The sequence below is a fragment of the Homalodisca vitripennis genome, unplaced genomic scaffold (genome assembly GCF_021130785.1).
Source record: "Homalodisca vitripennis isolate AUS2020 unplaced genomic scaffold, UT_GWSS_2.1 ScUCBcl_2824;HRSCAF=7932, whole genome shotgun sequence".
In the NCBI taxonomy this organism is placed as follows: domain Eukaryota; kingdom Metazoa; phylum Arthropoda; class Insecta; order Hemiptera; family Cicadellidae; genus Homalodisca; species Homalodisca vitripennis.
Window position 1 is genome coordinate 601 of NW_025778939.1, and position 15,405 is coordinate 16,005.

Consider the following 15,405-nt stretch of genomic DNA (forward strand, 5'->3'; position numbering starts at 1 on the left):
TTAATGTATTGTCTTTTATAGAACACAAGAAACATCTCTTGTTTTGGTTAAAAAAAAAACAACATAAAACATGCTGAACAGCCCTAAAACTGATTGATGTAATTCTTTCTCGTATAAAAAACAATAGTAGGTCCAACAATTATGTATATTATTTGGTCATAAGTCTCATTTGAATGAACAGATTTCTGAAAGATTTCCAATTTTGGAATGCAGGCACATTTTTTACCTAGAAGCATATGATTTAGTACAAAGATATAATATTTTATAATATATAACTATTTTAGATACACTTAGTTTTCAAATTTAGCTGGCTAGAAATATCTGTGATAATGTTTTGGTAAACTACTTGTCAATTTGAAACAGTTTGAAAGACACATTAATCATAAATGATTAATCATTAATGATAAGGATACATTAATCATTAATTAATTGTCAGTTAACAAACAACGTAACTTGTTTTTTTTGTATAAATAAACAAAAGAGAGAATGAATGACTTATGTTCTCATGATAGACAAATGGATAGCCGAATTAAATATGTTTTAAAATACAGTACATGCATGACCATTGTTTGTCTGACAGGTTTGATTATCACAATGGTAACCCTCATGGGTAGCTTGGAGATTACATAAGTTTGCTGTCCCGTTGTTCACAATGGGATTTGCATCAGTTAAAGTAAGTTGAGCACAATTTAATTGATTTTGTCTTAACATGTGTTTGTGTTGAAGTGTTGAAATTGATTACTAACTCATTTAAAAACTAATTGTAAACCAGTGTTAAACAAGTTAAATCACTCGGTAATGTAGTTGTGTAACATGTGTAGCTTTGTTTATATAATTATAGTGAATAAAATTGAGTATTTTGTGTTTTTTGCAATAAGATGCATTTTAAGTTCTCAGAAAGCTTCTTTTTAATTGTACATGTCTGTAAAGTAAGGCAATAAAGACATGTTAGGAGAATCAGAAAGGTAAATGTTTGAAAACTCTAAAATAGAATATTAACCACATATAGTTATCAAACTTGAGCATCTCCCACAGATATATTTTTATTCCTACTAACAAATGAGTGAAATTTTGCTTAAAATATGTAATACTAAAAAAAGTACTAGATATTACTCTAATACATTTATTTAGTAGTTTTGTCTGCAATAACATCTTGACTTTTGCATGTTAACTCTGTATTATTGATGCATTAAACTTAAAGTTATATGTATATATAATTTAATACAGATCTTCAATGTTATATTATAAGTGGTTTCAGCAGGTAAACTTCGTTTTACACTACAAGTACTGACAAACTTAAACAAATGTTACTATATTAACTTTTTCCAAAGGTTGGGCGTTTTCCTTACTTCCCTTGTTTTTACACTGTTTTTATTTAATTGAACATTTAACAGTACATATAACAAAAGTTAATTTCTGTATACATATGTACACACCATGTTTGTTTGATTTCAATTTTTTTTATTCATGTATTTTGTTTATGTAAAGACTTGATGGTGAAACTTGTTTCGAAACATATTTATATAACCAAAGAATTTTTTAAGGTTAAGTACTATTATTTTACATTCTCCTTTATCTTAATTAAATAATAGCAGACATGACTGTAGTAATAGTAGAATAAAACTAATATGAAGTTTTTTAAAAATGTATTCTTTCACACATTACATAAGTAGGAAAGGCATTACATGAAATGATTACATAAAAATGAGTGGCATTGAAATATTTTCAAACTGAAGTCAAAGCCTTGTATAATTCATATCTGATAAGAAAGAATACAACCAAGAGATAGCATAGGCTACAAAGTTAACTGGGGACTTGAAGGTCAGAGTGGAACATGTGAAGTGCTTGTCATGGATTCATGACTCAGCCTGATATCTTCTATATTATTAACAAGCCAAGACTTGTCATTGATTCTGTGGGTGTCAGTAGTGAAGCACATTGCTATTTCGAGTTCTCTACTTATTATCATGTCTTCTTCTTTATTTTTTGTAAAGTTTTACTAATACATAACTGTGGTTTGGTTAATTTGTTAGAGTTTCGTTCTTGTAAGGGTTTTCTTGAAAAATTAATACAGATACTGTTTTAAAGTAGTATAATTTAAACAAGGTTGTTAACAAACGTATTGGTTTATTCATTTAATTGTGTAAATTGTTTCCATAAAAAAATAAAATAATATGTTCTACCACAGCAACAAGTTGTTTAGTGTTATTTATAATTCTGTTTAATATTAAACGTTTAAAAGAGGAATTGTTACGTTTGAACAAAGTTGCATAATTAATAATAGCATTTTTAAGTACAATGTCTGTACTCAAACATTAAAAGAATATAGTGGCTTTTTTCTCCGTTAACAAGTTTTACTTTCAATTTTTTATTTAATTGCATTTTTTATGTATTAAAAATTTGTAAATTGCAATATGGAACTAAGACTTCAGTGTGTTTTTATCTGTAGTTTCATATTGATAAACCCTGTTAAATGATCATGCACGGTCTGTAAATTCCTTGTGCTGGTAAATATTATGTTACATATCGAAAGGTCCTATTACTGGACTATGCTTTTGTATAGCTGATGTTTTAGAATCTTTTCCCCACCACAATAGGTGAAGCTTTCTTCATGTTGAAAAAATATACTTCAAGACACTGTGTAATTAAAGTTTTCATATATTATAAATAAAAAATATATTTGTCTGGTGTTTCCAGGAATGTACATAATTTATTTAAGTCCAGCCTCTGAAACCATACGTGATTCACGCACGATTCATTGTTAATAATGAAATCATTTAGATTCTTCTTAACTCAACCAGTAGAGTAGATTTATAATATTTGCATAAAATATATTGTAATGCTTAAACATACTGAGTAGATTCTTGTAAAAGAGAGCGATTGAAATCTGTCAATAGAAATTTTCAAAATTTAAATTTTTATATAAAGAGCCATTAATAATATAAGAGTTCCCTCCAATCGGGAAATATCACAGTACAAGCAAGTATTTACCTCTACTAAATACTTAGTAGGCTCCACCAGACCTAGTGATAGCTAGATTAGTGATATCTTCACAGTTACTAAATAGTAAAATGATGTAGTTTTAAGTGTAAAATATCTACTATTCTGTGGTATCCAATAAGAGTCCTGTCCATGCAAGATGACATTACATGGTTGTGTAAGAAGAACAGCAATGTGTTCTATATATTTTTCCTTTATGATGTTTAAAGGGAAAAAATTACTTTAGAACTAAACAGTGTTATTGGTTTATCATCACAGAGCTGTTTATTCAATTTAAATCTTTATACATTTTTAAAAATATGAGCTAAAAGAGGCAAAATATGGCAATTCTATATTATATAATCCTTGTCCTACTTACCCAGGTTGCTATCAAGGAATAGTAGTATTCATAAATAAATATTAAACCGTTGTTGTTGTTTAACAGCTGTCATTAAATATGGGAAATGAAGACTGGAAGAAAGCCACGTCTGTCTATGACTTTAGAGTCAATGACTCCAAGGGAGAGGAAGTGTCATTAGCCAAATATAGGTATGTAGACTTCAGTTATTTAGGTTATGATAATTTGCATCATTATGTAAATTAATGTATTTACTATTACTATTTTTACAGTGTATAACATTTTTAAGTACCTAAGTAATTATATAAAATTTTTTGGGGTGAACTATTTTTTTTAAAATTAGTTTGTAAGTGAGGCTTTAGTTTATTTCTTATACAATATTTTAAAGTACATATTTAGTCTTACAAGACTAAAAATGGAACATAATATTATATCATTCACACACACAAAATTGAAAACACCACGTTTTACTGCGGACATATTTTTTAATAGCCTAAACGGTTGAATAGTTGTGTATTTCCCATGTATTAGTGTACAGTAAAAACAGAACACTGTTGTATTCTATAAGTTGAAACTATGGTTCAAATTTTATAAAACAGGTTCTTTTCCCTGGAGACCTTGTGTGGGTTGTTAGCTTACTTCTAATCAAAATCCATTTATTTTTACATAATATACAAATAAAAAATAACAAATACAAGGGCTGTTTTTTTAAGTAAGGACCGTTTCTCCCGTACACGGTAGTAGTTTCGCGTTCCTGCCGTAACGAGCGTGCGGCCCGCCTCCCGGCATTCCTAGCAAAATGTCAGTTGCAGCTCTGAAGCTAACCTGTATGCATTACTGTGGATCTTTAAAATGTTTAAGATTATCGAATCACCCGCCGCGTGTGAGATTCGGTCAGTAATACAATTTTTGACTGCAAGAAACATGTTGGCTGCTGACATTCACCGTCTGCTTTGTGAGGTGTATGGTGCCAAGGCAATGAGTGAAGGTAAAGTGCGGAAATGGGTCCGAGGATTTAAAGATGGCCGCGAAAATGTCCACGATGAAGATCGCTCAGGGCCGGCCATCTGTGATCACGGGCGATTTGGTTACTGCAGTTTGACGCAAAAATTCATGAGGACCGACAGTTCACAATAACCACTCTCTCTATGGAATTTCCTCAAGTGTCCAGGTCAGTACTGTACAAAATTGTGTCAGAAAACCTAAACTTTAAAAAATTGTGCTCAAGATGGTACCCAAACTCCTCACTGAGGATCACAAAAAAAAGAGATTAAGCAGTTCTTTGACTTTCTTGACCCACTACGACGAGGAAGGAGACGACATGTTGAGTCGAATTGTCACAGGAGATGAAACATGGGTATCCCATATCACTCCTGAATCAAAGCAACAGTCCATGGAATGGCGGCACACAACATCTCCAGTCAAAGTCAAAGCCAAGCAAACGCTGTCGCGGCGCAAAGTTATGGCAACTGTGTTCTGGGACAGGCGCGGTGTTTTGCTAGTGGACTTTATGCCGCGAGGAATGACGATTAACTCAGAAGCCTACTGCGCAACCCTGGCCAGTCTCCGACGCGGCATGCTGACAAAGGGAATTCTGCTCCTCCACGACAATGCAAGGGCTTACACCGCTGCTCGGACACAAGGAAATGATCAACTCTTTTGGCTGGGAAGTTTTGAATCATCCGCCGTACAGCCCCGACCTTGCTCCGAGCGATTTCCACCTTTTTCGGTACTTGAAAAATCATCTTGGCGGGAAGCGCTACAATGACGACGAAGAAGTCAAGACGGCCGTGAACTCCTGGTTGTCAGAGCAGGCGGCAAATTTCTTTGAAGAGGGATTTCAAAACTTAGTTTTAAGATATGATAAGTGCCTTAACAAACAAGGCAACTATGTAGAAAAATAAAAAAGTATGTAGATTCTGAAAATAAATGTATTTTGAAAAAAATAATTGTTGTTTATTTTAAAAAAAAAAAAAACGGCCCTTACTTAAAAAACAGCCCTCGTAACTTGTTCCAGTAGTATGAAATGCAATGTGTTAGCTGTCCCAATACATTTTTAGTCGGGTAAACATATAAATATATATAAAGGATTTATATAGCCTGTTGGTAAGAAAAAAGTAAGTCTAGTCAAAACTCTATCAGTTCAGTTTGATCAGCTGTCGGAGTCTGATGATTGTGTCATGTCTCGTAGAGGCCATGTCCTGGTGATAGTGAACGTGGCATCACAGTGCGGTCTGACCAGGGACAACTACAAGGAATTGGTGGAGCTGGACGAGAAGTACCGTGAATCCAAGGGCCTCAGGATCCTGGCGTTCCCATGCAACCAGTTTGGAGGACAGGTACAGTAAACGGTTTATTTTAAATTACTATGATTGGTGTCGTAGTTATGTAATCCATCTACTTGGATGTTGATAACTACAGTAGGTGAAAAAGATATTTGAGAACAACAACACTATTTGTGATCTGTGAGGATTATTAGGTTTGAGAATGACCTGATACACGTATGATGCTGACAGACTTTCTCAGCAGTAACCATATTGTGGTCAAGTTGTGCAGTGATGTTTGAAGCTAGTTTACTGAAAACACTGATTTTTACATTTTGGCACATGAAATAGAACTTACACCATCACTATGGATTTTTTTTTTTTTTGTATTTATACCAGCAGCTACGAGAATCATATTGAATTTCACTTTTCAAAAGTTCTTTTTATTGGATTTTTGTGTTTGTTGTCAAGCAGCTGTGAGAAACGGTTAGGTGTATGCAATGCTCTAGTTGTATTAGAATGGTCTTTCTATGCTCCTTGATACCACTACCAGTCTCATGCATAACTTAGATCCTTCAATAAATTTGTCAACCATAATTAGCATTCAACATATTGTTTTAGCTACCTTCCAATGTACTATAGAAAATTCCAACGTTCTTGTTCAACATTAATCTATAGAATCGTTATATTTTGTCATTAATTTGACTGTTAAATGTCAACTTTTCTTTAAAAACTAAATTAGGTTATTTGCACACAGCATACCTTGGAATTCATTATAAGTTTGTTTTAAATTAGTATAATTTATTGATTTTGAAAAATGATTTGTATTACATCCTTATTTTGAACAAATTGCCTTTGCTTTGTGAATCCAAAGCATTCTCAAAATTATCTGGATTTTCATGCAGACTTATTTAAACAATATAATGATTGAAAATGTATTATCTTGCCTACAAGATTTTGAAAAGCATTAGGTTCCATAGCAGAAATTTCTCGTTGCTAGAAAACCTTGTTATAAATGCAAGGTTGTCGCCTCATGTTATTGTAAATTTAATTAATGTTTTTACATCCCATATTTACAAAGGTATTTTATTTTGTAACTATCCTACAATAGAAACATATATAATTCATATAGTACTTTGTATTAATCACGATTTAAAAAAACTCGGAAACAGTTGCAACAACTCGCTGCATATAGCGGAGAACAGGTTGCAGTCTGTTCCATCACACTTATGAGTTTACCTCATTTTAGATGTTAGGATCTGTTAAGTGCTTCGTTAAGTTGACGTTTTAGTTAGTTACATTACTTCTTGTAACTGTTTCTTTGTTTGTTAAAACAAGCAATACTCATTTCCATACATAGATCGTTATCATTTATTTGTAATGGAAATTGACAGACAAATTACTAAATGATTTGTAAGATAATGATAGTGATACCCCAATTATCAGAAATTACTTGATTGAGAAGTAGTGTAAACAGTTCCATTAGCATCGAATCGAGAAGCTACGGAAAGAACAAATAATTTGGGCAAGCAACAACCCCATTATTATATTGACAGCACTTAAAATATTTATTGCGGGGGTTGTCAATGGAGGGTTACATCTCGCCACTAGGCCGATGTTTGCAAAAAAAAGAGCAATGAAAAACCTATCAATCCTATCCAGCTTTCAAAAGCCACAGCTTTCAGTAGATGAGTCACAATTCTTCCATGTCCTACACAACCCCCCCCCCCCCTCTTTCTCACCCACCGCTGTCACCACCCTTTTCACATCTTATATTAGATCTTACATTTGATGATGAAAATAATGAAAACTCTACACTTCAGAACAGGAAACGCATGCAATGTTTGTGAATCATATTTTTTTTATCGAACTTCTGCACTGCATGTGTATTGTATGTAGTACATAATCTCAAAAACTGTTTTGTAATTATTGTCTTCCTGTAAAAAAATATTTTTCACTTTCACAACATTATAACAATATAAAAATATTGTTTCCACAGTATAATTCTTTGTTTTTAATTTTGTTAAAAAAATTTGCAAAAATTAAAAGTAAAAAAAGAATAGTTATTTAAAATTTTTCATTTTTACATGTTGCAAGTATATATATTTTCTATTGTTTAGTTGGTTTTATGTTTATTTTCTTGGTATACACTTCAATACATATGTTTTTATATCTTTTTCATTAAAATACCATTAAAAATTCAATATTTCTCTGAATCTGTGGTACTGCTAATTATTGTTTGCATTTTCATATATAACATATAACATAGTTGTCAGGAGAATTTCTTTTTTACTCAATTTTTATATATAGCGTTCAAAGGACTAATAACAAATTATATATGGTTTTTTGGTTATTTTTTTAGGAGCCAGGTTCAAATGAAGAGATTTGCACATTTGTCTCAAAGTTCAATGCCAAATTTGACTTTTTCGACAAGGTTGATGTTAACGTGACAACGCACATCCGTTATGGAAATTCCTCAAGGACAAGAAGGGAGGCACTCTGGGAAGGTGAGCAATTGAACAACAAACTTGCATCAGCAATCATGTTGAATCACTTTTAAACACTTGTGAAAAATTAAGTGAAGAATTAATTTGATTGTTTATGCTACAGAATGGGACTTGCTTGCAAGTTTGACTAATGTTATATATGACCTATTTATGTGTTTTTTGTCTTTTTCTATTGTTAAGGGCTACATGACTTTAAGGTTATTCCATCTATCTTAGCCTACGTTCTATCTATAATGTTGCTCCTTTTATAAACTTTTACTATATTTTATTAGGGAAATTATTTTTTAGAATTACATCCGTAACTTTCTGGAGACCATCTCTAAAAGAAAAACTGAAAATATTGGTATTAACCATTTGACCCTTTTGTGCTGTATTGCGTACATCATAGACACTTGCATATTTGGTGTATATTGGAGAAGATTATTAGTATTATTGGCTGCAAATGTTATTATTTCATTCCAAAAGCCTTAGAATATCAATATTTGTTAATTATATTGACGGTGACAGCAGACTACTTATATTTCTTTGAAGAGCTTCACTTCAATGTTAGTTTGGTTGTTTGTATTTAGAGTGATTTGGCACTGTGCTTTGTGTTGCTTCATCCTATGTTATTTTATTCTACTAAAGAACGATTTATATTTGTAAAATTATTAGTGTCTCAGTGAGGCAGTGGATTCATTTATACTTTGATGTTGTTTGGACACAATGTCCCATATCGTGTCCATACGACTAACTAAGAGGGGTGTTCAATAAAGACTGACAGTACTCTTTCAATACCTTTAATACAAAAGTTTAGACTTTAACACTTGTATCTCCTTCTAAATAGTCGCCATTTAAAGCCACACACTTGTTCCACCGCCTCTGCCACTCCTTGAAGACGTGTTCAAAGCCCTCCTTAGCCTTTGCGGCAGACCTGTGAGCACAAGGTTTTTTTGTGTCGGTCCACCTTTTTCCACTCACTCTGTACTCTGTTGTTTTTTTACAAGATCATAACAGTAAATCCAACTTTCATCAGCAGTAATAATATATTTTTCCACCATTCATCACCTCAACGCACGCACTGTAACCAAAGTTGGCAAATTTCAACGCGATTTTGTTTCTGAACTGGTGTTTAAACAGACATGGTATCCAACGAGCACAGGCACTTGACATATTCAAATGATCATACATGAGTGTATGGAAACTGCCAACTTATATATCGAGCATTATAGCAAGCTATGTAATAGTCAAATGTGGGTCAAAGTGAATCATAACACTCACAGTGTTGATTGTTTCTTTGGTAAGGGCAGAAACAGGGGGCGCCAGGTCCACCTTCCAATTCACATGATTCCTGTCCATTTTTAAAGTCTTTATATCACCTAAAACAGTTTCTCTCACTCATTGCATCAATATCAAAAGATTTTTTCAAGTCACTGTAAATATCCGTAGCACTTTTCCTCAGTTTTACACAAAACTTTATCGCATATCTTTGCTCTCAAAAATCAGCCATAGTAAACTTTAGAGGCAAAATTTGCAACTGTTATAAATCAGTTGCCATACTAACAATAAATATGCAATAATGTTCATTGCCGATTTGGTTGTTGCTAATACTTCAATGTTCATACTAACTTGAAAAAAACTAATTATTCTACTTTGTTTACATATACGCTACTTTCAGTCTTTATTGAACACCCCTCATATCGTATAATCTTAGACATTTCTTTCTTTCTAAAAAATAAGTCAGGTTCATATAATAAGAAGTTGAAGCAGTGAATTCATTTACGTTTGACATTATGTGGCATGACACTCACTTCACATTTCTTAATAAAACATGTTAGGCCAATACGGTAATAAATAAAAGCAATGGCTTCGTGTACTCTTTTACACTATGGACGTCAACATACCCTTTACACTCTTCCTCCCCTTCTCCATCTAGGGGCTCACAGACTCATCATGAAAATTAATATTCAAATAACGCACTTCCTCAATCTGTCATGTGCTGCTCTCTTGTGGTAAAAGTGTAAAACTGTTTGGCCAATTTATTACTTTATAGAAAGTTGTAGACTGAACAGGAATGTTCAGTTATGTGGGTCCGATGATTTGTTTATTGAGCACGAAAAGCAAAAATAAAATTTGTCATTTATTGGAGTGTTTGTTCATAAATTAAGCATTTAAGGTTTCTCTTGAACTGTGTTTTGAAAATGCATGAAACTACGATTTTATTTAATTTTTAGAACAATGTGATTTATTGTTGCAGTGCTATTAAGTGGAATTTCACCAAATTCATCGTTGACAAAAATGGCCAAGTTGTCGAGAGGTTTGCCCCAACAACCTCGCCTCACGTAAGTCATCTGGAATGAATCTGATTACTTTTATAACCATTGTCTTATAAACTTTTTAACTTATTGTGCTTGACACAATGTTATCTTCAATTCTTTGTATTTTCTAATTTTCCCCCCTTAACCCTACAAGTGGTGTGGGCCAGATATCCTTTGCAAAAGGACATCATTGAGTGGTATCACCAGATATGTGGCCCATATATATATAATAAATATATATATATATATATATACATACACGTACTTGCTCACCTACTATTGTGAAAAAGTCAATATTCTCAGATCATTACATTATTTATTAAAGTTTGTTTTAGGCAATGGAAGATTCTAAAGTGTAACAGGACATCATCAAACATTTGCCCATTTTTATGTGTTGCAAAAAGTAAAGACAAAGTTTTGAGGATTGAAATCTAACCTCTTCATCAGGTGAGAAGAAAGTTACTGCATTAAAAAAGAAAGAAAATAAAAGATAAAAAGAAGCGAAATAAAATGGGTTAAACGTACCTCAGAAAACTGCTTGGAGTCCAGACAGGAATAAATGAACCCAGGCATTGTCACTGTATAGGATGCAAGTCAAGAGCACGACAATTTAAGAGCACTATTACATCTCGCACCAGCACAGGCAAAAATGGGATACTATGTTGGACTAGAGACTAGAATAGGCTAATATCCCATTTTCGCCAACACTGATGTGACATGTAAATAGTGCTCTTGAATTCTCTGTCTGGACTCCAAGCAGTTTTCGGGTATGTTTGACCCACTTTCTTTTTTAATCTACTATCATCTTACCTGATGAAAGGTTGGATTTCAATCCTCAAAAGATTGTATTATATACATATATATATATTATATATTTTTATACATTTTATATATATACACATTTTGTAACATATAATGACGGCAAATGTCCGAAATCCTATTATCGTTTCATTTTCTCAGGATTACTTTAAACATCATATGACTGCAAAGAAGAAGAATTAATCTACATATCAGTAAAGATTTTGTTTTGAAGAGTAAAGATGTACATATCAGTCAAGTCTGTAGTCACCTGATCACTGATAGTTACAATATGCAGTGGTATTGCACGTTTTTTTATCTATTGTGTTTACAACAATATCTGAGTAGTTCAAAATTTGATTAAACACATTATAGAAATGTAAGTTTATATTTCAATTAAATTTGTAAATTTTGTAAATACTTAAGTAAATTTCAAATAAATCACAGAGGACCCCCTTTATAAGTATTAAATCCATATACAGTAATGTAAGGGCTAAAACTCAATTGTTAAGTTTAAAATGAATTCTTTTTATTCAGAAACTTGTAAGCAGCCTGGAGAAATATTGGTGAGATCTTGCTGAATAAAGGCTGTACACTGGATGTATCAGCTGTATTTTGTACTTCTACGCACTTCAAGATGCCTTCAGAAGACTGTATCTCGTAGCATTAGTGATTATATATGTTTCTGTGGAATGTGTTTATTGTACACCAATTTAGTCAATTTTCATTTGTCCCAAAGAAATATTTCCACGTTTTAAAATATTTTGTTACTGTCAATAAATTATATATCAGCTTTATTTAATTAGTGAACAAGTAGTTGGCTGTATGGTTGCATGCAACTGCAATAGCTTTTATTTAAGCACTTAATTTATTTTATGTGTAGTTTCCTGATTTTACCATTAAATGTGATAAAATAAAAATGATATTTGTTTAGGTATTCTATGTTGTATTTCTTTACAAAACCTTGACCTTTACCTGTCAGATAGACAAGTTTGGCCTCTTAATGTTTTAGAGTGGAATCTAACCCTTCCTATGCCGGTTATATTAGAATTGTAGACTTTGACCAAAACGCCAAAATACAGTTATAAACCTATTATGTCTCTTAGAGAGTTTTTTCAGTTTCACAAAAGTCCTTCTAAATGCCCGGTGCATGCTCCAGAAGTAAGTATTTATAAACAACCTTCACTCTGCGGCAGGGGGAGGGGAGCGCCTTTGGTCTAAACTCCGACCACCTGCTCGTCGGTTCTGCATCTTCTACAGAGCCATAACCAAACATATCCGTGGTGTGTATTATTTATTTTCTTTCTAGGTTATAACGAGTGCACATCTACTACGTATCTCGTTATTCTTTCATGTTGCAGTGTTGTGATTAGTTTGTGTAGCGTTTTTTAAAGCTACATTGGCTGATTTCTTTTTATCAAAACTTAAATAAAATTTTTGGGAAATAAATATTGGGATTTAATTTTAATTAGATTGTGACAAGTTAGGATAAATACAAATTTGTAATCCTTTGGCAAGTTAGTGCTGGTAACTTTAAATTATTAGGAAGGTGGTTCACTGCCTTCTATCGATGATAAACTTGTCTTGTGTACTGCAGTTATGTCAGATCTGAGAGGGCTATTGTTTCTCAAGTTGGATACGGCTGGGCCAATGAGAGAACGCTGCGGGATGTCCATCAGAAGGGGGTGGAAGAGGAACTATAAAAACTGCCAGCTCATAATTTTTGGCCCTTTTTTGGTAAATTATCGTGAGAATAGTTGATGACAGTGCGCGCCACGTTTCTAAAATTTTTCCACGAGGGATTTTGAGGTAAGCACCAAATTTATTGTACGTTATATTGAAATAGTCTTCCAGATCTGATATTAATTTGATTTTGTTGTCTTTTTTATAGGAAAAAATTAAAATTTATAGAAACTTCAGAGCAATCTGCATAACTGAATCTTGATGAACAATAAAGCACAATAGAATCAAACAAGTTACATTTGGTTCAAACTTGCAAGAAAATTGAATTAAAATTGAACTTTGTTAATAACTTTGATTGAATTTTGGAAGTTTAGTAATTTATTAATATTTAATTTGAACTGTTTTATTGTGAACTTTTTATTATAAATTAATTTAACTTTAATAATTGTTTGAGGGAGTTGTATCTGAATTGCAAAGACTTGAAAGTTAAGGTACAACTAGTGGAAAGAGAAGTTTGATTTTTTTATTTTTGAATTTTGATAGAACTTAGAAGTGAAACATTTTTATTTTATTTACTTCCAAGTGGTATTTGATTTTTATTTGAAAACTTTATTATTTTATTTCAGAAGAGAGCTCTGATATTTAGTTTGATATATTTGACTGATATATTGTCAATTCTTTGGTGGAAAATAGAGAGTGATGAAATTCTGAATCACTAAACAACTTAATTTGCCATTTTAAAATAAATCCATTTTTTTATTTAGAACTGTGATTTTTATTTTAGACAAACCAGATAATATTTAATAGTTAAAAATTTAGAAATAAATTGTATTGACTATTCACTCGGAGCTTAACTAATAAAAAGATATTTTATATCGTCTTGGATGTCTGATTGATAATTTAATTCTTAATATTCTGGAATAATATCTATAATCCAAGTCATTATAGTTTGAAATATTTATCTTTTTTATAGTAAAATCTAACATTTTACAATGTAATTAATATTTATTTGAGATAAACAGTTTTGTAAATAGTTATTTATTTTATTTATCAATAAATACGCAAATTTGAAGTAAAATGCCCAGTTTTATATACGTTTTGCTTTTACCTTTTTTTAATTCGTTTATAATAAAAATTAGCTTTGAACTTCAAGAAACAACATTTTTTACTTGTCTTGGCGTTATGGGAAAGTTAATGGATTTATTAATGGCATGCGAAAGGTAGTCGTTCAAATTAATTGTGGTTACGGATTACTGACATGATCTGTGAAGGCCAGTAAAGACTTGCATTATGTGATAACATTCAATAAAGAAGACTATGGATATAAAGTATTAGCAGAAAATAGATCTTTCAAGCTAGTTACTTTCCTTGTATACAGATACACTTTTTGTTGAAGATGAAATAGCTCTTTCAGTAACTGTGTATGTAGATGGAAACCATGAGCTAAAACGTAAATTCATATTGAATTAACCCTTCTCACCATGTGGATTAAGCTAAAAGTTACTTGAAACTTATACTTTACTGATCAGATCCGGGTGGCTCACAATTAATGTGATAAAACTACATTTTCAATACAAATTCTGTCACATGTTTAAAATTAATCAGATAGAGAGTAACTAGGCTCTACAGTACTGGCCACTGTTTTTGAATACAGTGATTGCACTGAGGCACAGTATTAACCACAATAATGCAACAATTACAAATTCTGTAAATTGTTTTCCCAATGTACTGACCGATGGTAGTACTCTAAATATGCCGAGAACGTTTGTGTTTTTTTAATGGCATATGAAATACAATTTTATGTAATCATTCAATATTGCTTTACTTATAAAAAATCAATTACCTTGGCATATTTCAAAAACTGTTTTGATGACAATTTTTTTGAAATGTTCTTGTACATATTAATGTGGCTGAGGTTGGAATAATGCTGTTTCAATTATATAGTATGTTTTAAAAGAAAAAAATAACTCATTATTTTGGAAGCATTTAGCATATTTTTAAAGTTTTAGCTTGATTAAATTTGCAGGAAGAATACATAAATTTGCTAAAAAATAAAAGTGACAGCATTTTAAGCATCAATACTACAAGTACCATGACACAAACTGAGTCCTTACAGCAAAAGTCAGCTGATAAGGATGTTACCCTGATCGACTTGGTTTCACATGGAACCCAAACAAGAAGAATTGTCCCACATCCAATTGACCACGCCACCCCTCGCCATGCTCCCTTGAACTAACTAAGTTAATAAAAAAAGAAGAGGACATGGAACTTGAGATTAGCATAATAAAAAAAACAAATGGAACAAGTAAAGATGCATCAAGCAACACAAAGACTGGGTGTTAATGAGCAAGAAATAAGTGCTAACTTAAAATTGCAAAACTGTACTCTGACCCAACATCAACATGTAAAACACTATGGAGCGCCTGTAAAGCCAACTCGAAGAACATCTCCAGTACAAAAATGTTCAACTCTCCACCGATTGAGTAGGGGAGATCGAGGCAATTACCGTACACTTAAGA

General features: G+C 32.1%; 1 protein-coding gene across 1 annotated transcript; it reads left to right on the plus strand.

The window, feature by feature from the left end:
- Positions 1-622: 622 nt before the first annotated feature.
- On the plus strand, positions 623-12,140 carry LOC124372272 (probable phospholipid hydroperoxide glutathione peroxidase). The gene is given in 7 exon segments (XM_046830652.1): positions 623-673; positions 3,425-3,528; positions 5,529-5,676; positions 7,964-8,045; positions 8,048-8,108; positions 10,345-10,429; positions 11,741-12,140. Coding segments are annotated over 7 exon segments (534 nt in total). The 5' UTR covers positions 623-652; the 3' UTR covers positions 11,774-12,140.
- The last annotated feature ends 3,265 nt before the right edge of the window (positions 12,141-15,405 follow it).